Here is a 21,938-nt window from a genome sequence, read left to right as displayed (position 1 = left end):
ATTTAATTTATTATTCAAGTATTTAATTTTTTACGATTTTTTAAAAAATTGTGTTAAAATATAATATTGCAAAACATCGTAAGTATAACTTTTTAGAAAAAAATCACCAAAAATTGTTTATTAAATAAGAGAATTAATTTCATTTTCTACTCAATTTATTTTCTCTCCAATTTCATTCTCTACTCTCATTTCAATTTCATTCTCCCTATCAAACACCACATTAGGATTTCTCATATATACTATAAAAAATACAATATTTATATATTAACATAATATATATTCTATTCGCCAACAAAAAATAAAAAATTCAACACAACATAATATTTCTTATATTAACAATAGGATTTCTCATACTTTCTCCGTCCTATAACAAAGTATCCATTTTTTCATTTTAGTCCGTCCCATAACAAAATATCCATTTCTTTTTTTTAGTAACTGTACTATCTACCTAACATACAAATACCCTTACAATTTAGAATATATTACACAAATGTCATTATATTTATATCACATATATTAATAAGGTTATTTTAGTCATTTCAACTTTATTCCTACTGTATCCCAATATAATACTAATATTTCTAAAACTACGTGCAAAAAACAAATAAATATATTTAATATCCCCGTCCATTAACAATCTATCTATTTTTCTATTTTGGTATGTCTCGTAACAAAGAATCTATTTCTTTTTTTTTTTTTAGTAATTGTTCTTTCGGCTAACATTAAAATTATTCTTATAACTTAAAATATATTACACAAATGTCATTACTTTTATGTCACAAAATAGTAAAAAGGTTATTTTAGTATTTTCTATTTTATTCGTACCACACCTCAATATAATACTAATATTTCTAAAACTTCGTAGAAAAATAAACGGATAGATAGACAATGGTCGGATGAAATATAAAAAACACAATTATATATATATAAAAAAAATGAACACGTCCCTAATTTGACTCCCCTTTTTCACACATACACACATTAATTATATGTATTTTTATAACAACATTCAACTAACCTCAGAGAATAAAATTAATTGTATACTATAAGACAGCATAATAGCGCTTTTACTTAATTCTATAATATAGATAAATTAAAATGCAGCCAGAAGTGTAATGCCCTAATTATGAATTAATCTGTCTTTATTTTATTAATTGGAAAATTTACTAAAATAATAAAATATTTGTCTGACAAACCGTTTGGAAACCACATATTTTGCACGATCAATGATTTAAAGTTTTTATAATAATTAAATAAAGTATATATATATATATATATTTGTTTTGGTTTAAAACATATTTCATGTAATATCAATTTTTTATATTATTCTAGTAATAAATTTCTATTAAAACATCAAACATATTTTCATCCAAATTCGTACATCCAATGATTATTACATATATGTGGTGGAAAAAGTAATCACAAAGTCCTTTGGTTCAAGCATGGCGACTTCAAGACAATATATTTGTTTTTTTTTTCATAAAATATTATTTAATCGCAAATTATAAAATAATTTCATATTGTATCTAAAATTATTAACATTTTTATTCACTATGTCATAAAAAATGGATTCATTATATTTTTTTGTTTGTAATAGAAAAATAGGCATATTTTTCTTTTTTTAAGTAAAAAAATATATGGATGCGTTTACTATCTGATTTTACTATTCCAACTTTTTTTTTCCTTAAAAAATATCAAATCAAACACCTAATTTTTATTTATTTTATTGCACTATAATCTAATTTTACATTCAAAACAGCACATCAACACATATTTATATCACAACAAACAACTATTTCAATTCAAAATTTTACTATTCAAAATCAAAATCCAAAACTAAAACCTCACAAGTAAACTATAATATTTTTACTATTTTTCCTATTATTTTTTACTATATATATATATGTATATAAAATATACGATGTATTAAAATTCTAATAAAAAGTAAACAAGTTCATTTTCCGTCATCCCATGGGTTATTTAGATAGAGGTTTTTTTTTAAAAAAAATAATAATAAATTAAAATATTTTATATGATACTTTTGGTGATAGATATAGATTTGATGTAATTTATTTTGAAGAGCTGGAAATAGTTGGAATTCGATATTAATTTGAATTTGTGCATATTATTACAGTTAAAGTTAAACCCATGTAGAAGTATTCAGCCCAAATCAACAAGATCCGGATCCGGATCCCGTCCGGTCGGATCTTTTGAATTGGGCTGTAAGGGTAGTGTATTGGTCTCCTCTTCTTATAATAACTCCATTTTCATCCAAGAAATCGAAACCAATCGAAGAAGATGATGAATGGTTTAATCCAAGATCCCAATTCCAATTAATCCCAATTCCAATCTCCAATTTCAGCAGCTATTCAGAAAACCTTAATCCCAAATCCAAATCAACCGTCGTGTCGAAGAGGAAAAGGAATCTCCTAGGCAAGCCCCCAAATTGCAGAAATTAACCCTAATTAAATCGATTCAATTATTGTTTCTGATTGATATATAATTAATTTTGCAGTCTCAGAGATGCACAAGTGATAGCTCTCTCTCCAAAGTCTCTAATGGCGACGAACAGATTCATCTGCAGAAATCAAGAAACATTACATGGCGAGAAGAAATGGAAGTGCGATAAATGCTCCAGGAAATACGCTGTCCAGTCTTATTGGAAAGCCCACACCAAGATTTGCAAATGTAAGATTATTATTATTTTTAAAAACTTTTACAGAAAGGACAGCTTCATTACGCATAATAGGGCACGATCTACAATTACAAAACCCCCAATTATTATTCTTATTATTAATTATTTACATAATCTTCTTGAAGAATTTATTTATGTTGTAATTAATGGTGATTGTGTTCAATATAGGTCGACAGGTTTGTCTTAACAAACTAAGAACATCTCCAACATAAGTATCATTTGCAATAAAACTGATAGAACAATACTGATTGATCATTATATTTTATACCAAAAATAATATTTTTTTTTTTAGTAAAAACCATGTAGTCTAAAAATTTATTGCTTTGTTGAAAAATTTTCAATTCATTAAAATTAATAAAAAAACAAGAGTAACATGTAAAATAAAAATAAAAAACTGAAAATATTTAATAATTTGAAAATATGGTAAGTTTTAAAAAAATAAATAACTGAAAATATTTAATAATTTGTAAATATGGTAAATTATAAAAAAAACAATTAATTAATTAATAGTGTGTCTTTTTTCCAATGGTTACAATATGTATATAAAGATATCATAGTCACACATACATGTATGCATACAATTGCAATTGCAAGAAATGAAACTCATCCACCGGCAAGACTATTTCAATCTTGGTGTCTTCGGAGAAAGCTTTTGGCCATGTCAACATTCTCATCCGTCCTGCTTGCTTGTGTTCAAGATGAAATTTGATTTTTGAGGGGGTGAAGGATCGGAAGGTTCTATATCCATGGCTTCCCTGAGTCTCTTCTCTTCTGCACAAGGTTCCGTTCCCCCTTTCCCTTTTCCTTCTAGGGTTTCTTTAATTTATGATTTAATTCTTGATGATTGATTACAGTCTGTTTATGAATTTATCATTGATCTTGATTGGTTGATTCCAATTTTGTCTTTCACATGCTAATTAATTGCTTCTTGTTACATCTTAATCTCAATTAGTCTAGTCACTCTTCACATCATTCTTGATTATAACAAATTCGATTGTTAAAGCTTTCCTATTTAGGGTTCTTATGGTTAGTCAATTGTGTAGAGACGATGATGTTCGATTGATCTATGCACTTTTTCAGCATGTCAGAGGTGGTTCATTAGATTCTGCTGCTAAATAGAGGGAGGAAGCTGATTCTTGCCGCCCGCCCAAGTTCGGTATGATTCGATAATTCGATTGTGTTGTCTTGTTCAATTTGTTTCTATAAATAGTGTTATCGATCTATGAATGGCATTTGGATGAATTGAATCAAATCGAACGGGATACAGTAGAATGTTGATAGAATGATTTTGTTAATCGATTGTTATATATAGGGACAACCGATAGATAATTCAATTGTTGTTCGATCCGATACAAAGTTGACTAGTTTTAATTATTTTTAAATAAATCGTTATGTAGAAGGTTTTTGTTGATGCTGATTGTTTGCGCTCACTAGTCTCATTTCTCAGATTTCTACACGAAAGGCGCAAACAACTTTCCGAAACAATAAATTTGAACGTGGCGGGCCAACACGTCGCTTTCCATTTACATTTATGCATTTAATTTATTTTTAGCACTATGCATATAGATTTATTTTTACGTCCCGAGACTTACATACATTAATTTTGTTTCTATATTTTATACTAATTTATTTTTAAGTGTTTAATTTGTAGGTAAAACTTATTAGGTTACGAGGGGATCCGCAAAAATCTTTCGATTTCAAATCCAAAGTAAATCATTTTAATATTATTTTTGTGACGGATTTATTGTTACGGTCAGTTTAGCTGTTACAAAATGTCATTTTTTTGATAATACTAGTTTATTTTGTTGATTTAGATGTGTTATACAACCATAGATTGAAGCCTCGGATTACATACTTAAGAGCAATAGTAATGTCTTTATGTGAGCACCATCAACATCACAGCAAGTATATGAATCAAACAATGAACAAACCAAACCATGATTCAAACTACAATATGACATTCCAAAACAGATGAAAAATTCATGATTGAAAACTTACAATATAATCAAGACATTTCAACAAATTCAAATCCAAACCGACATTTCACCACACAAAATCAATACTACTTCAACTCATGACGATGACGCGGAGAAAAACCACCCAAACACAAAACAACCTACCTCCAGAATTTTTGCGCAAAATCGCCATTCTTTCTGAAACCAGTGCGGTGGACTGTGACGTTTTGACCTATAGCAGGCTTCGAACCGGTGCCGGCTCTCAGGACCTCCTTCTCTACCCCCATTGCTCTGATCGGATGAGCTAACATTCACTCGCACTCTCGCCGTTTTACTCGTTAGGGTTTACTGCTTAGCGCATTCGGTTATCGCCGCATTTTAACGCACGTGCATCACGTGACTTAAATAATGAATTTTGGATATGGCTTTATCCAATTTTTGATTCCTTTGATGATTGTGTATCTAATGTTTAGCAAACATTAGGTGTTTGTTTGGGATTGGATTGGATTTACACTATTCATTCAATATTTTTTTAAAAAAAATCAAATCAAACACTTATTTTTTATTTTTTATATTATACTGAAAATCAATTTTACATTCAAAATATCACATCAACACCTATTTATATCACATCATACAATTATTCAAATTCAAAATTTTTACTATTCAAATCTCAACTCAAAATTCAAACCTCCAAACAAACACAATATGGCATTATTAGTGTCCATTTTCAGGCATTGGGATGTCTTTATTTAAGTTTTGAATTATTTTAGAGATTTGAAAAGTTTTAAATATAATAAATAAATGATAACTATTCGATGTATTGTAGGCAAATATTAGATGTGATTTGTATATATAATAGGTTATTAATATAATGTAGCAAATAAAAAATTAATATGGATGTTTAAAGGAAAACATTTATTATGTTAATTATTAAATTAGAAAATTGTACCATTATTTTAAAAAAAAAAAATTGGTGAGGGATAAAATAACAATTGTGATAATTATATTCCTCCTTAAATTCCTATTAAAATTTGAAAATAAATAATTTTTCTTACAATAATTAAATTAATTCCTCTTAAAATCTTGTGTGAAATTATATGAATTTGAATAAATTAATATAAATGAGAGAAAAAATTTCACTATGCTAAATATAAAATTTTATCCAATAAATATTGTTTAATACTTTATATATTATAAAATTTTGTACAAATATCTTTTTTATTGATATTATAAGACATTAATAGAAGTATTTTGGTAATTTTTTCTTGTACTACGTTTTGATATAATAATTAATATTCAAACATCAATATAAAAATAAATAAATAAGACCCTTAGAACGGGACGAGTAATTTACTTTGTATAAAATAGAAATATTCAGATTAAAATTATTAATAAATTTTTCTATACATTTATTATATTTCAATTTATTTATGAAAATTCATTAAATTAATAACATATATTTTTAAAAAAATTAAAAGATTAAAATTATTTTTTAAAAAGAGGTTTAATTACGAGTTTTTTTTTAGTTTATTACCATTAAGTTAAAAATGACTACGAAATTATAAAGCATCGTATATAATTATTTTTTATGATGATTAAATTTTATAGTTGAATGATATATTTTAACTACAAATATATTTCGTAGTTAAAAATATTATAGCTAATTAAATATTTTTTAAGTGATGTCGACAATTTGCTCTTAAAAATCGCATATGGTGGAAAATACGATTTTCTCATCGACTGCTACCGTTTCCATCGCCGTTGCCTTCTATCGCCAAAAAGCCACCATTGTTGTATGTGTGTGAGGTGGAAAAGAAAGGGGGCAGGACAAAGGTTTTTATTTTGGCATTATTCACGGAATTAAAATTCGTACTATCAATATATTTGTCGTATTTATATTATATTATTATATATTTTGTATGATCTATTAATACCTTATATGTGTTATTAATAAGTATATATTTTATATATTGTCAATATTTATGAACAATCAATTTTTACATTAAACTCAATATATCATAATAAAATGCTCCATTCGTTCAAAGAAAAATATATTTGAATTTAATTTTTTTTATTTAAATAATATTTTAATGTACATTATATTTTTTTTGATAAAAACCATGTAGACTAAATAATAAAAGTATTAATTTGAACTACAAATCAATGAATTTATTGCTTTTGTTGAAAAATCAGGGTTTGTTTGGTTTGGATTTAAAATAGCTAATCAATATTTTATGAAATAAAAAATATATATATTATTGATAAATAACAATATTAAAACTTTCAAAATTATGAAGGTAAATTGAACATTAAATAAGTTTGACTATTTTTTTTAAAAAAAATTAGTCTAAATATATTGGAAATGCACAAATAATGAGAGAGTATGACCTAATTTTGTCAATTTTGTTTGAGACACTCATAATAAGTTTGGTATGGAATTTTTCTTTTCTACATTTAACTGCATATGGACTAATTTGCAATTTTTATATTTGTACATAAATATATATATACATATTCTCGACTATTATTTTTTTTTTTTAACATTTATTTTTCCCCACATCTAGTCTTAATTGCTTATTGTGTTACTTATACAAACCATTGTTATAATTAAAAATCACTAAGAATTCAAACTAATCGAATTAAATTACTGTGGTGAAAGAAAAGGAAATAAAATGGATTAATTGAGAAGATACATATTATATTGCATTCAAATAATATAATTTAGATAATTTTTATTTTTTTTAAAGTCATCATATCTTTACTTTTTATTTGTAATAATTTTATAACTTTATTTAAAATTACAAAAGAAAAAGACTTGAGATTAATATATTTTTATTTTTTTTAAAAGAAGCTATAAAGACAAACACAAAGCCACTTGCAATAGTAAGAATGTGTTTAATTTGTAATTTTTTTAATATGATAAGTTAATATGATATCTTATTAAAGATAATAATATTTTTTATTATTATTTTATTGTAATAGTTGCATAGTGACAAAATATAAAACAATTTAAAAAGAATCGAGTGTACATAGATGTCTCAATGAATTTTAAAATTAATTAGAAAGACTACGATCAATAAATAATTAAGAATATATTATTAAAATTAATTATAATATAATTTAATACTAATGACTAAAATTAAGATAATTAATTAATTTAATTAAAAAAATTCAAAAAATATAAAATTAAAAATATGTTTTTAAAAAAATAAAAAAATGATCTAATATAAGAGGTATATATAAATAAAAACTGTAACGTAGAATGAAATATATTTATTAAAAATAATACGGATTCCTAAGAAAATATTTGAAATAAAATCGAAGTTATCCATTATGTCGTATCAAATGTTACAAACTTCCTTAGCCCTAAATAATTAATTTATAATTTAAAACTTGACTTTGTAATATTGAAATGCTTATATTGAGTTTGTAATGAAAAATAAAATTAAACGCCTATTTAGCCCATGTAGTAGTATTCAGCCCAAATCAACAAAGATCCGGATTCGGATCCGAATCCGGACCGGTCCGGTAAGATCTTTTGAATTGGGCTGCAAGGGTGGTGTATTGGGCCTATTGGGGACCAGTTTTTGAAATCCTTGGTAAGCATTTTCGGGCCTCTCTCGCCACTCCAAAGTCCAAAGTGCCTCTCAACCTCAGAAGCCAGACGAACTCAACTTTCTCCCCCGACTTCCGGCCACACATCGTCTCCGCCGTCTACTCTCAATTGGATTCCGGTCATCTATCGATTTTATTGAATCGAAGTGGAAGATGCCTCCGAAGCAGCAGTCGAAGGCAGATTTGGCGAAGAAACAGAAGGTTGTTGAGGACAAGACGTTCGGATTGAAGAATAAAAACAAGTCGAAGAATGTTCAGAAGTACGTGCAGAATCTAAAGCAGTCAGTGCAGCCGAAGCCTGACGCCACCAAGATTAACGCTCAGGTAAAACGCCTAATTTTATTGTTGTTCTTATGCGGGGGTGTTTAGTGATTGCTGCGCAATTATTTCTGTTTTTGATGATTGGATTGTTGTTCGAAGAGCAGAAGAAAAAGGAGGAGGAGAAGGCTAGAGAGAAGGAGCTGAACGAATTGTTTAAAGTTGCCGTGAAACAGCCCAAAGTCCCCCCTGGTAGCTTTCTTAACTTATTTCCGATTGTGGTTTAGGGAGAAGTAAATATGTTAGGAGGATTTTGAGCCTTCATCATGTTTGAGTGATGCAGTATTGTTTTTCAGGGGTCGATCCTAAGTCAATTGTGTGTGAGCACTTTAAGGTGGGGCAATGTGCAAAAGGCTTTAAATGCAAATTCTCTCATGACTTGAATGTGCAGAGAAAAGGAGAGAAGATAGATCTCTTTAGTGATAAGCGCGATCAAGGTTAATATAAAAAAGTTTAGCTTACTGTGAAGTGATTTTTCTGGTGTTTTTGTTGAAGTGTCTAGTTGATTTATCGTTTTTATTTAATTTTGGGATTGTGTTAAAATGAAAAAGAGGAATCCATGGAGGATTGGGATCAAGAGACGTTGGAGAAGGTTGTCGAGTCCAAGAGTAAGGAATATAACAAGAATAAACCTACAGATATTGTAAGCACCCTTTTGTTCTCAACTTCTTCCTAGTGGTGAAACATCACTACTTCTAGAATATGCTACGTAATATTTTTATGGGAGATTTCAATGATGATGCATGGTAATTCTGTGCAAACATAGGACACCCTTTTAGATAGTTTCCACTCATTGAAGAGTTCGCCAGATGTTCCTTTTTCTTTTTTTGTCATTTCTAATGTTTGAGAAAATCCTGTGTATTTTAAGTGGTGTTCCAGAATAATATGTATTTTTTTTCTTGGTGATGGGAGAAGATGGCTATTGGCTACCAAGCTTTGGAATTGGTTGTTTTTTCTATATTGCTAGGCCGTCAATAGGATTTCCTGCTGATAAGCATTCATGTCATCTTCTTGAACATGTATATTAGGGGATCTAGAAAATTTTTAAACTTCTTGAGCAGAGAACACTTGTTTTAGTGACCAGTTGAAGCACTAGATTGTTATAAATGTGATTTCCTTTAGTGCATATTTTAGTTCAAATATAGCAAGCAATATCTGGTTGACAGAATTTAAGGTTTTGTAAAGAATGAGGATACGAAAAGGGAGACCTTAAATGAATGATTTTTTTAGTGATTACATTAAGACCTGGAATTAGTGTGTTAGTGAACATAGTTCAGTATGCCAAAAGTCCATTCAGCAACCTAAAACATTTATGTATGTAAAGATCAAATTAATGATTTCCATAGGATGCAACAATAATCAATCAGTTGATCTGGATGAATCTATAGTAGAAGATGTACACCACTTCTTCATTCCATTTCGTATTTTTCTTAATTCCCCTTTGTCATGCATTCATGCTGAGATGAATGGACACATATTTAAGTTCCTGTAGGGTTGTCATTTGAAACATCACGATTAATAATTTATCAATGGTCTCATGTTTGTTACAGGTTTGTAAATTCTTTCTGGAGGCAGTGGAGAAGAAGCAATATGGTTGGTTTTGGGTCTGTCCAAATGGTGGTAAAGATTGTATGTATAGACATGCTCTTCCTCCTGGATACGTCCTAAAATCTCAGATGAAAGCTCTTCTAGAGGAAGAGAGAGACAAGATACCCATAGAGGAGGAAATAGAAAACCAGGTGATACCTTTTTTTTTTTTTTTTTTTCTGTCAGTACGTTTGATCCATTAACTAAATTTTATAGAATCTTTATTGTAGTCCTGTCAGTTCCTTGGCATTTAACAATTTCACTCATCCCAGACATAGTTTTCTTACTAATGCTTTTATTTTCTTTTCAGCGTGCTAAGGTAGCTACTACGACTCCTATGACCCCGGAGTTATTCATGGAATGGAAGAAGAAAAAGGTGGAGGAGAGAGAAGCAGGCCTAGCTACGCAGAGAGCAGAGAGAGCTAAAAATGACAGGATGAGGCTAGTCTTCTTGAAAACACTTAAATTCCTGTATAGTTAGTGAAGTATTTACTTATATAGTTTCCTCTTTGGCACCCAGTGGTCGTGAACTGTTCCTCATGGATGCTAGCTTGTTTGTTGATGATGCTGAAGCTTATGATAAATACCAAAGAGAAGAACCAGACGAGGCTCAAAAGGTGAATTTTTTCAACATGCTCCTATGTTTAATCTTTTATGATCAGAAATTCAATGAATTTATCTAATTTATGAGATGTCTTGGTTTTTAGTAAGAATTGACATCTTTTTATAATTGTTACTTTTATTATCTGTTAAATTTTCATAGACTTGAGGATAGACCACTTCAGTACTAGGTTGAATGAGAATATTGGTGATGACAAATAGGAAAAATATATAGCTGATCCATTGTTCAGATGATATGTAAAATACTCACGCGATTATCATTATATCCACACACACAAACATACATATATATAGCATTAAGCATTCCAGACATACTGTCGTTACACTGAATACTGCCTTTGGTGGTTTAATTGTTATCAATCTCATGACCAAACTCAATAATCAAGGACATAAATATTTTTGAATTGTATGGTATCTGATATATATCTGACTTACCCTAACTATAGTCAACTTCATTTTTGTTACTGAATTCCGATTCATTTTCTGAGCACACACTTGGCCGACGAATCCATGCAGGCCAACAAAGATGCACCTGTGGACGGCCCAAGTTCTTCTATGCACGCCAAGCAGGATACAGAAAGTAAAGCTGACCAGGATGATTACGACGATGAAGATGACATTGATGATGATCTTGACCTGGATGAGTTAGATGAGCTCGAAGCTAGCCTTTCAAAAACAGCCTTAACAATCAATGAACACAGCTGATTTACAGTCCTGGCGGAACATTATGCATTGGGGTATTGAATTTGGAGGATGCCATAATATGGAGTTTTCCATAGCCCCAATAATGCTAACACCGAGGAGCTCTTTGTCATGCCAAATTTGGTAAGAATCTTCAAGGTTTTTTATCTTCTTTCCTACGCATGATCATCAGCTGTGTCTGTTTCAATTATTCCGAGCTGGCGTTGTTATCTTCTTTCCTACCCATGAATTATATATGCTTGTGATATTCCAGGTCATTGTTACTTCCTGTTTTGATATGCCTGCTGAGTTTCAAATATTTATTGGATTTTGATGAGGTGACTTGAAGATGATGTTTAACTTAATATTTTGTGAGCACTGTTTGTATTTTTAGTTATTTCAAAGTGTTTTAGATTAAAAATATTTTGTGGCTTGGGCTGATTTTAAGTTGTAAATTTCATCAATTTTCTGGAAGTTATATCGGCATTGTTTAGATTGTAGTTTTGGAATTTTGAAAAGTTGTGATAATTAAGAAAAAAATAAGTAATACCAAGGAATGTGTAAGTCAGTTTGATTAGTATTAAAATTTCTAAAATTGTTAATGTAAATTAGGCTTTGATAATCTTTTGTTCATTTTATTTTTACATGTATTTATTATATGTTTTGTAGATTAGTAAAATTGTATGTGGAAAGATAAAAGAGAGTTACCAATAATGACAATCTCGTTAGATAGTTATTGTGTTCATTCTATTCTATGACCCTTATCTTTCTTTGGAATGTTTTTAAGTATTATATCTGTGGCCGTGTTTTTGTATTGTTTTTTTTTTTGTAGTATAATTTTGATAATTATTTACTATAATGTTGCTTTTATTTTTTATTTATAATAATTTTATAACTTGTATTAAAACTTTATAATAATATAAATTTTAAAAATGCAAAGATTTTGGGGTACGGTAAATGGTGTTAGGTTTTGTTCATCCAACACTGTTTTTCAATTCCATTCTTAAAAAATAATAATCAAACAAATTCAAATACTCCCTTAAAAAAAAGTCAAAATATTTAATTTAAAATAATATATTTTATATTTTTGATATAATTATTTATATTATACATAATAATAATAATAATAATTCTAAAGACGGGTTGAACGGAGCCCTAATATTTCTATGACTATTATATTAATGTAATATTAAAATTTAAATTAAAACAGAGCAAACCTGTTAATTGAGATAATTGTGTGTGGGGGGATTAAATTAAAATTGGATTTCAAAAGAATATTTCCCCTAAGTTGAATTGTTTTGTGGTCTTTCAAATATTAACCTAAACAATATACTGAAAATAAAATCAAAATAAAAGTAAGTTTTAGGAAGAAAGTTCACTTGGATGCCTTTCATGGGCCATGAAAGTTGGATGAGGTAGGGAGTAGTGAAGCCCATCAAGGAGGAGTCTAAAATAATTTAAATATATTATTATTATTATTATTATTATTATTATTATTATTATTATTATATTTTAAAATTATTTTCATATCGAAATTATTGTAATTAAAGTATAAAAATAAAAAGAAGGTTGACTCAATTATTTAATTATCTAATCTATTAAAACAAAAAATTAAAATTGCATTAAAAGAAAGGTGGTAAATTGCTGGGACCCGTAGTAAAATGTAGATATTTAGAGGTATGATTAATAATAACAATAACAATATTAATATTAATATTAAGCCTGAAATTGCACGGCGATGTGAGATCCCATTAGCTTATTGTATAGTGGTAGTCTTAGGGTTGGTACTGTAGATATTGCCTGGAGTTGGGCACAACCTGTGAGAGATTGATGGAGGTTTGGGTTCCGTTGATTTACAAAATTTTAAAGTTTTAAAAAAATTAAAATAGTAAAAAGAATAAAATATTTAATATGATATTGTGTGGAAAGGTATATATATTTAATTTGATTTTAAAAAATATATATAACACATTTGATATAATTTTTTTCAATAAAAAAAAAAGTCAAAATAAGTAAAAAATAAAATTGTATAAAGAACTTGATAAAAATAATTTTAAAATATTATACTTTGAATATTATTTTATAATATAAGTAAATATTATATACGTAAATATAGTTTATATAAATATATATTTATTAAAGATAGACGTTCGGATTATTTCGAGTGTGTTTGTCGTGTAAGATGATTGAAAATTAGGTATATGAAATCGTATAAAAAATATAGAATTAATGAAATTATGTAATGTATTAAATTTTTTTTTTAAAAAAAAATATGTATGAAATAATAATAGAAATAACAAAACCTTCATCTAAAAAAAAAGAAAGAAAAAGAGTCTATGTTAAAAAAAATAAATAAAAATATAGTGCTACTAACTTGAGTTCCAACTGCGAAAGAAACATATCGAAGATTTTTTTATTATTATTTTCTTAGGTTGGCTGCTTGCTCCTTAAAATCCCCATTCCCCCTTCTAATTATTATTATTATTATTATTATTATTATTATTATTATTATTATTCATTTGTGGGGACAAAATAATAATCAAATATCAATTAATTAGACTTATGAACCTCTCTTCCAGTCCTCCTCATAACTATGCTCCCTATTTCCTTTTATAAAAAGTAATTTAATAATATAATTTTAGAAATAAGTTTTTGAATTATTTATGGGACTATATATTTAAAATTATTAGATTATAATAAATGCTTGTGCATCGAATTATGTAGTTACATGTTAGCCCTATGTGTTTGTAGGTTGGATATATTTAAAACTAAAATATATATATATATATATATATTTAGTTGAAGAAATTTGTGTCCTATGAAATCTTGTGATGTGTGTGGGGAAATCCAAACAGTGCTCTCAATTTTCAATTTTATAGAGTTCATTTTTCTTTTATCTTTTTATTATATATTTATTGACAAGAGTATAACAATTCTTATAAAATATATTACATTTAATTCTTATTTATAAAAAAATACAAAAAAAATAAATAAATTATATATATAAACAAAACCCATTCTAAAAGTTTTGAAAAAGAAAAATGATGAGCTGTAGCGACAATATTAATTAAATATGGACTATTGAACAAATTAATTATTAAATTTATTATATAAATAATAAATCTGTAAGTGAATAATTTATTTATTAAAATAAAATTGAATATAAATTTAACGAACAATAAAAAATAGTAACATAATTACAGCGGCTATTGGAAGTAATAATATATGCACATACAAATTATCACTTTTCCTGTTATTTATACCGAATTTATGTCCAACGTTGTCATTCACTTAGGATTAATTTGACAGCTCTTTATCGCTATTGTTATTAATTTATTGCATTCTTCTTTAAAGCATAGTTGGACCCATTCCTCCTTTTTTGTGTTTTTTACTACTGTAAAATGAGGGTATATTCTCTTCATTTATTATTTTTTTAATTATATAATTTTATGTAAAATATAAAATATTATATTCGATAACTATTTCTTTAAAAAAACAACAATAATCAAATTTTCAAGTGAAGATTATGCAGCAATGAATAGTATTCTTTTTTTAAAAAAATAATTATTTTTTTCGCCCGCTAGAATTACGTAACTATTGTTTTTTGCCGTCTACTAAATTTATGAATAATTTATATATTGTTTCACAATGGATGATTTAGTGGACTTGGTTTGTTGGACTTGGTATGCAGGTTATTATTAGGTTCAATAGGGAGTCCACTTAAAGTACATTCGAATAGTAGAAACTGCGAGTTCTTATGTTATTAAAAAATATATATTATTATTTTTTTACTTACCGATTATTTATTATTAATTCTTTAATAATTTCCTTATAATACTATTAACTTATTTTTAACTATCTTATTTTAATATTAAAATATTGTTATTTTTTAGTTTTGTATTCAATCAAATCTACATAATTTTAGCAAGAGAAGTAGTGTATATATTTTTATTGAAAATGTTAAAGTAAAAAAAAAAAAAACAATGTAAGAATTAGGGAATTTCATTTCTACGTATAATTTATATAAGCATGTTTATGATCATACAAAAATATCACACAATGTTAATTTTTTTTATTTTTTATTTTTATTTGTTAATTACAAATATGAGTCGATAATTTATTTTATATTAAAACTTCTATTATTTCCAAAGTCATTTAAAACACTCCAAAATACAAAACCAACAAATTTTAGTATTCCAATATAAATTACGACCCACAATGGTCACTCTTTCTGCATGTGTTTGTTTGTGGATTTTGCAAGTTGAATTTGGAATTTTGAATAATAAAGTTTTAAATAAAAATAATTTACTATAATAATTTGTGTGTAAAATTGTTATACTATAACAATGATAAATTTGTTATATACATTAATATATATATTTATATTAAAGTAAAAAGATTGTTGCTATAGTAAGAAATTTTAATTGAAATAGTAGTATGATGTGATATAAATAAATATTGATGTTATGTTTTGAATGTAAAATTGATTTTTAATATAATATAAAAATAAAAAATAAATGTTTAATTTTATGTTTTTAGAAAAAAATTTTATATTAATAGTGTAAATCCTTCCCTATCCTCCAAACAAACACACCTTTAAATGAAAAAGAGTTTCCTTTCTATATCTAAATATTTTTTTGTCGTTCTTACATCTTTTACCTTATTTTTTAAAGATTGTATATTTTAATTTTTATATATAATTATTTTAATTTTAATTAAATAAGTTAGTTATTTATCTTAATTTACCAAAAAATTTAAATATACTATATCCTATTCAGCAGTTATTTTTTTAATGTCATTGCATTTTTATATTATTTAAATATTTTTGAAATGAAATAATAATGGCATAAAAAAAATAAGTGAACATCGAAAATTTCGAAAATATTCCAAAACTGAGGGGGGCATTTTCGCAAAAAGGCTAATGTGAGAGGACTCGATTATAAAAAACAGAAAAGTTTGTTTCACGTTATTCCTCGTTGGTTAATTTGTTTTTTATTCAGCAGAGAGAGAAACCAACGCGCTGGCACTGCCCGTGCATGTCACTGTTTTGATTTTTTACACGCGTCACGTGATGAACGGCCTCCCTCTCGGCCCCCACCTCAACTAAAACTTGGTTATATTACTCACTGCTCCTGGACTTCAAACACCCGATTGATCCAAACCGTTGATCTTGCTATCTCAATGGTCATAAAATTGGTGCTTAAAAGATCCAGGATCTCGTAAAATCATCGCTCCATTCTCCTTTCCTCCTGGTTTCATCGGAGGTATTATTATTATTATTATTTAAAATGAATAATAAATAATATATAGTCATTCTCGAAAACTCCTCCTTTACTAGCTCGCTATATTTCTCTCTGCTGCTGCTGCGTCTTAAATAAATAGTAGGCTTTCATTCATTTGCATTTCTTCACTTTTTCGCCTTTTCTTCAACCTCAGTGGAGGAGGCTTGGGAGAGACTCTAAAACCAGGTGATAGCGAAGGTACCGAATTCTTTGCTAAATGATTTTTTGTTTGATGTATTAGGATTCGCTGGTAGATTTTTAAATGTGTATCTGAATGGTTCTATGGATTAAAAGAGCGATATATGATTTCCTGTGCAGGTATTCCTTTCTTTCTTCGCGAATTTTTGCTTTTCGCATGCATTGTGGCTTTAGGTGGATGCATATGTAGGTGAAATTGAGTGTAGTTTGGATTCTGTGATGTTGAACCTCGATTTGACTATTGATCCTTCTGCACCGACTTCCGATCGAACTGAATCGGCGTCGGATAACCACATCGCACTCTCCAGCGATCAAATGGAATACTCCGGCAGCTCTAATTCCTCGGTGGTTAATGTGGAGACTTCTAGCGCCGCCGGCGACGAGAACTCTAGTTCGAGTCAATTGGTCGGTTTTGATATATGGAAGAGCAGTGGTGAGTTTGGAGAGAGTGACAAATCGAGCTGCGGTTACGTGATGAAGGAGTTTTTTCCGGCTACTAGCGAAGGGCAGATGAATCAATCGATGGATCTCTCTGGAAATAACCATGAGCAAAGGATTATTGCTCAGCAGCAGCAGCAACTTAAGCGGCAGCATGTGCAGAAGAGTAGGAGGGGACCGAGGTCTCGCAGTTCTCAGTATCGCGGCGTCACATTTTATCGCCGCACTGGACGTTGGGAATCTCACATATGGTACGTTGTAAACAGTATAAATAAAGTTTGAACTGATTCCCAGTCGTTTCATTAGCTTGTTAGCGAGGACTGTATTGACAAGTTTAGCCGCTTCAATTTTTTTATTGTGATGAACACAAATTGCTTATGATTCGAGCACCAAGTATCGGATCTTCTTTAATTAGGAGTAGGAAAATGCTAGCACTCAGTGGTGCCAATCTAGTATATGCCATTCAGGGTGAAGATTAGTGCGCACCAATTTTGTGACTATACATCGACGAATCCACATATAAAAAAAACAGCGAAGAAATTGGATTCAACATTTATACATCTGATACTGATTGTCAATTTAAGTTGATCTTCACTCAATGTGTTCATCTTGATTGTGTTGTTAATGTGAGTAGTAACTTTGATTGAGCTAATCCTTCCCTTGTGATTTGTACAGGGACTGTGGCAAACAAGTCTATTTAGGTAAGATGCCTAAGTGATAAGTCCCCCGTTTGTTCATTGATGTTCTATGTTATGTGCTGATATTTGAGAAACTCATTGTCAAATGGAAATTTATTGTAGGAGGATTTGACACCGCACATGCTGCAGCTCGGTAAGATTGTTTCTATTGCAAAGTTGACACTACCTCTGAGATTGAGCAAGTTGTGATGACAAAAAACATGAATCTAACTCTAGGGCATATGATCGCGCCGCAATTAAATTCCGTGGACTGGATGCTGATATTAATTTTAACGTCAGTGATTACGAAGATGATCTTAAGCAGGTTGGCTATGCTGGTGTGATTCAATTGAAACTTTTTATTTGTATTTCTTCAGAGCTAAGCAGAGCTGTTTCTTTTTCTTTGCCTCGTAGATGAAGAATCTGACCAAGGAGGAATTTGTACACATACTACGTCGCCAGAGCACGGGGTTCTCAAGGGGAAGTTCTAAATACAGGGGAGTAACATTGCACAAATGTGGTCGATGGGAGGCTCGAATGGGACAGTTTCTTGGCAAGAAGTAAGATTAACATTACATCTGTCGAGATAATTCATTACATGTTTTTCTGAACCAGTTCATCTTCATGTTAGCAATTGCAATCTCATTGCAGGTATATCTATCTTGGATTGTTTGACAGTGAGATAGAAGCTGCAAGGTCAAGCCTGTTAACATTCTTTCTTTGTTTATCGAATAAAGCTTTTGATTCCCATACGACGCTCGTAATATTTTCTCTTGATTTTGTTTATAGGGCATATGATAAGGCAGCAATCAAGTGCAATGGAAGGGAAGCAGTTACCAATTTCGAGCCGAGCACATATGGAGAGGAGCTAAGCTCTGAAGCGATCACTGGAGGTAAATAAATATAAAACATGTCTACTCTGATTTCCTTTTGCTTCTAGAATTGTTGTCTGACTTATTTGGTTCTGTTTTCGACATCTCTAGCCGCCGAGCACCATGATCTTGATCTGAACTTGTGCATAGCTCCCCCTCCTCGGCCTGACGCTCCAATTGAGAACAATGACATGAAGGTTTGTGTGAAAAACAATTGATTCGAGTTTTAGTTTAAATAGTACATTTTCATTCGATTCGATTGTTTATTCATCCTATTTAAGAAAAGTTCACTCATGTCCAGGGAACTGCGGCAACGACGGAGAAAGGAATAAATTCGTCAGCAAATTGGACATGGATTCCCCAATACCATGTCCAAGTGAACAGTCCTTACCCTCTCGTAGCCACTGCAGCATCATCAGGATTCGCAACTAACTCAAGTTTCACTCCTTCCTTAGCCGACGATTATTGCCAAAACACATCTCACTATCACCGGACGTGATCAGGATCATCGGCAGAATCAGAGACTTGATAAATCAAAAGTTTTAAAGAGAGACAGACAACACATTATTACAAATATTCCCCATAATATTCTGTTTTTCACTATTCAATTCAAAGACTACTCTTTCTTTTAAATGCTATAAAACTTTGTTACTACAACAACAGATGCTTTTGTTTTACATAAATTAGATATATATCCAATTCTTATCCATCATCAGGTATGTAATGAGTAAGTGATGTTTTTTGTTGGGCAATGAATCATGATCCACTAAATGCAACAATTCTTATTACCTGGTGCAGGAGGTGCTGATCGTACAGGAGAAGGTTGCAAAGGAGTTGTGGGGACTACTACTCCATTATTGGTCTCCTCTCTCTCTACACTGTAAGTAAGGGAAGGGAAAAGGTTAAATGAAGTATCCTAATCCTAGTACTCTACTGTTTGCTTATGTTTTTGTCCTCTGATGTCATAACACGAAGGAGCAGAAAAGATGTAAAAAAGCCTTTGGACCGCTCACACATCCATCCAACCATCCATGTCAACCTTACCAAGCCCACTCCAGGACTGCACTGCAGGTACACTTACAGCTACTGCCATAACCTTCTTCAGAATAAATAATGTTTGAATAAAACTCTCTCTATCCTAGCTACTAATTTATTTATTTATTTTCTTTTCTTTTTAACTATAGATACTAAAGTTTAGGAGATGTATAATTACTGTAGATACTATCATTTAAAAGGAATGTAATTAGTAAAAATTAATTATTTTGTATATAATTTTATTCTAAAAAATAAAGAAATAAGTGAAACAGACTGAAATACAAAAAATGAACATAAGGAATATGACCTTGTATTATGGGATGAACTTTGGTAAAAAATAATTCAACCGGGATTCATACCCAATAGGGACATTATGTCTTTATATCATATTTAAAAATTAAAATAAAATAAATATTTTAATTTAAAATTAATCGTTGTTAAGTAGAATAGTTTTGCCCTAATAAAACAGGATTATTGAAAGATAATATAATCTCAACATGAATTTCAATGTAAAATACTTCAACAAATTTCAATATGAAATACTTAACCATCAAATTATGAGTTCCAAGTATCATACTACCTCAAATCATAAAGAAAAACAATAATAATAGCTAAATGATCATTTACTACTGTTGGTAAATTCCTCCTACTCTAAGTTGCCCTGACACCTGTCCACATCACGCATGCCTTTTTATGCTTTTTTTTTTTTTTTTACCTGGCCTTTACCACGTTACCCTATTATATGATGATATCTAATTAATAGGCGTATAACTGTATCTCAGTGTGAATAGGAGTCACTGACACACACTTTTGAAATTTGACACCATTGTTTCTGCATGCGCCTCGCCACAAGATTTTTTTATTTTTTATTTTTTATATTTTGTGTACTCCTATGTATATGTGTGTAGATCCTCTTGATTCACCCTTTATTCGGTAATTATAGAGCTGGATAAAAAAATGTACGGTTCACGTCCGATTAATTCGTAAAAACTTGTTTGCTAAAATAAATGAAATATAAATTTTAATTCATTATATTCACAAACAAATTCGAACCAATTAGCGAATATTTGATAGTATTTGTTAAAACATTAAATTAGAAATTTTATATTAATAAATATATATGTTTGTATCTATATTTAAATTTTTCTATTTAAAAAAAATTAATTTATATTAATTATAAATAAATATATATACTTTTAAATTATATGATATAAAATTTTATTTATTAAAAAAATAATGTTTAAATGATTTAAATGCATATTTTAATTTTTTTTAATTATATATACATTGTTGGGCCTAATTTGGAGTCTGTTAGGTTCGATAAAAAAATTTATCATTTTTCGAGTAGCGGCCGTAATTTCTCACGTTATAATAATAAAAATAAAAATAAGAATAGAGATTTGAATGGCTTACTACAGGCAATTGATATAGGAAACAATTAAGGAGTACTTTACATTTTTATTGCATATGGGATTTTGAGTTGGATTGAAGTTGAAATTAATGAAATAAATAAAGTGATTTAATATTTTAAAAGTAATATAAAAAAATAAAAATATATACTTTATTATTGGACCGAGTGAGTATATATTCAATAAATTTTATTCTTTTCATATCACATCTCATGTTGTCATTTATATGCTTATCATATTTCATGTTATTTTTTCTATATAAAAATTACACATTTTAATTATTTTTAATTTTAAAATTTTAAGTCTTAAATAGCTTAATTAATTATTTTAACATTAATTGTATTGTATTTTATTTATTTTATTAATATATTTTAAATTATTTACTATTAATTATAATTCTTCTAAAACTTTTGTATCTATTGTAGTAATGACCAAAATATAGAAAAGAGGGAGTACTTACTTAATGGTGTATTTTTTTTTTTATTTGGTTTAAAAAAATTTAATTTAAATTTAATATGTATGATATAATATTTTGTATGAAAAATATATAAA

At 28.7% G+C, this 21,938-nt stretch overlaps 2 protein-coding genes and 1 long non-coding RNA gene across 8 annotated transcripts; all 3 read left to right on the top strand.

Moving 5' to 3' along the window:
• The first annotated feature begins 2,519 nt into the window (after nucleotides 1-2,519).
• LOC127239850 (uncharacterized) lies at nucleotides 2,520-4,339 on the top strand. Of its 2 annotated transcripts, none has more exons than XR_007836253.1 (3): nucleotides 2,520-2,688; nucleotides 2,864-3,475; nucleotides 3,776-4,339. It is a non-coding gene; the product is annotated as an uncharacterized LOC127239850 (long non-coding RNA). The 2 variants fall into 2 exon arrangements; XR_007836252.1 differs by having other exon boundaries at nucleotides 2,520-3,475; nucleotides 3,776-3,851; nucleotides 4,143-4,339.
• A 3,946-nt stretch (nucleotides 4,340-8,285) lies between these two features.
• On the top strand, nucleotides 8,286-11,840 carry LOC127239924 (zinc finger CCCH domain-containing protein 11). The gene is made up of 8 exons (XM_051258308.1): nucleotides 8,286-8,592; nucleotides 8,694-8,778; nucleotides 8,883-9,023; nucleotides 9,138-9,229; nucleotides 10,137-10,325; nucleotides 10,484-10,614; nucleotides 10,694-10,790; nucleotides 11,311-11,840. The coding sequence occupies exons 1-8, from the start codon at nucleotides 8,422-8,424 to the stop codon at nucleotides 11,497-11,499; spliced, it is 1,095 nt and encodes a 364-aa protein (XP_051114265.1). The 5' UTR covers nucleotides 8,286-8,421; the 3' UTR covers nucleotides 11,500-11,840.
• Nucleotides 11,841-16,821: 4,981 nt separating this feature from the next.
• Nucleotides 16,822-20,269, top strand: LOC127239836 (AP2-like ethylene-responsive transcription factor TOE3). 5 transcript variants are annotated; one of them, XR_007836243.1, is made up of 12 exons: nucleotides 16,822-16,955; nucleotides 17,076-17,644; nucleotides 18,069-18,094; nucleotides 18,194-18,224; nucleotides 18,308-18,395; nucleotides 18,485-18,630; nucleotides 18,722-18,766; nucleotides 18,860-18,963; nucleotides 19,054-19,139; nucleotides 19,244-19,658; nucleotides 19,741-19,822; nucleotides 19,918-20,267. XR_007836243.1 is itself a non-coding variant. In XM_051258178.1 (10 exons), exons 2-10 carry the CDS (start codon nucleotides 17,175-17,177, stop codon nucleotides 19,439-19,441), a joined length of 1,194 nt encoding a protein of 397 aa, XP_051114135.1. In that variant the 5' UTR covers nucleotides 16,822-16,955; nucleotides 17,076-17,174; the 3' UTR covers nucleotides 19,442-20,269. The 5 variants fall into 5 exon arrangements, 1 of the variants encoding a protein (XP_051114135.1); XR_007836244.1 differs by having other exon boundaries at nucleotides 19,244-19,822; nucleotides 19,924-20,268; XR_007836242.1 differs by having other exon boundaries at nucleotides 19,244-19,822; nucleotides 19,918-20,268.
• The last annotated feature ends 1,669 nt before the right edge of the window (nucleotides 20,270-21,938 follow it).

Source organism: Andrographis paniculata, unplaced genomic scaffold, assembly GCF_009805555.1.
Source record: "Andrographis paniculata isolate CXL003 unplaced genomic scaffold, ASM980555v1 Contig78END, whole genome shotgun sequence".
Lineage (NCBI taxonomy): Eukaryota > Viridiplantae > Streptophyta > Magnoliopsida > Lamiales > Acanthaceae > Andrographis > Andrographis paniculata.
Note: the sequence above shows the minus strand (reverse complement) of the source record. Positions and strands in the feature narration are given on the sequence as shown.

Coding starts and splice junctions, on each gene's coding strand:
- LOC127239836 (XM_051258178.1), top strand. CDS start 17,175: ATGTTGAACCTCGATTTGACTATTGATCCTTCTGCACCGACTTCCGAT. Junction 18,225..18,307: donor ACCGCACATGCTGCAGCTCG/GTAAGATTGTTT, acceptor ATCTAACTCTAG/GGCATATGATCGCGCCGCAA. Junction 18,396..18,484: donor ACGAAGATGATCTTAAGCAG/GTTGGCTATGCT, acceptor TTTGCCTCGTAG/ATGAAGAATCTGACCAAGGA.
- LOC127239924 (XM_051258308.1), top strand. CDS start 8,422: ATGCCTCCGAAGCAGCAGTCGAAGGCAGATTTGGCGAAGAAACAGAAG. Junction 8,593..8,693: donor CCACCAAGATTAACGCTCAG/GTAAAACGCCTA, acceptor TTCGAAGAGCAG/AAGAAAAAGGAGGAGGAGAA. Junction 9,230..10,136: donor AGAATAAACCTACAGATATT/GTAAGCACCCTT, acceptor TGTTTGTTACAG/GTTTGTAAATTCTTTCTGGA.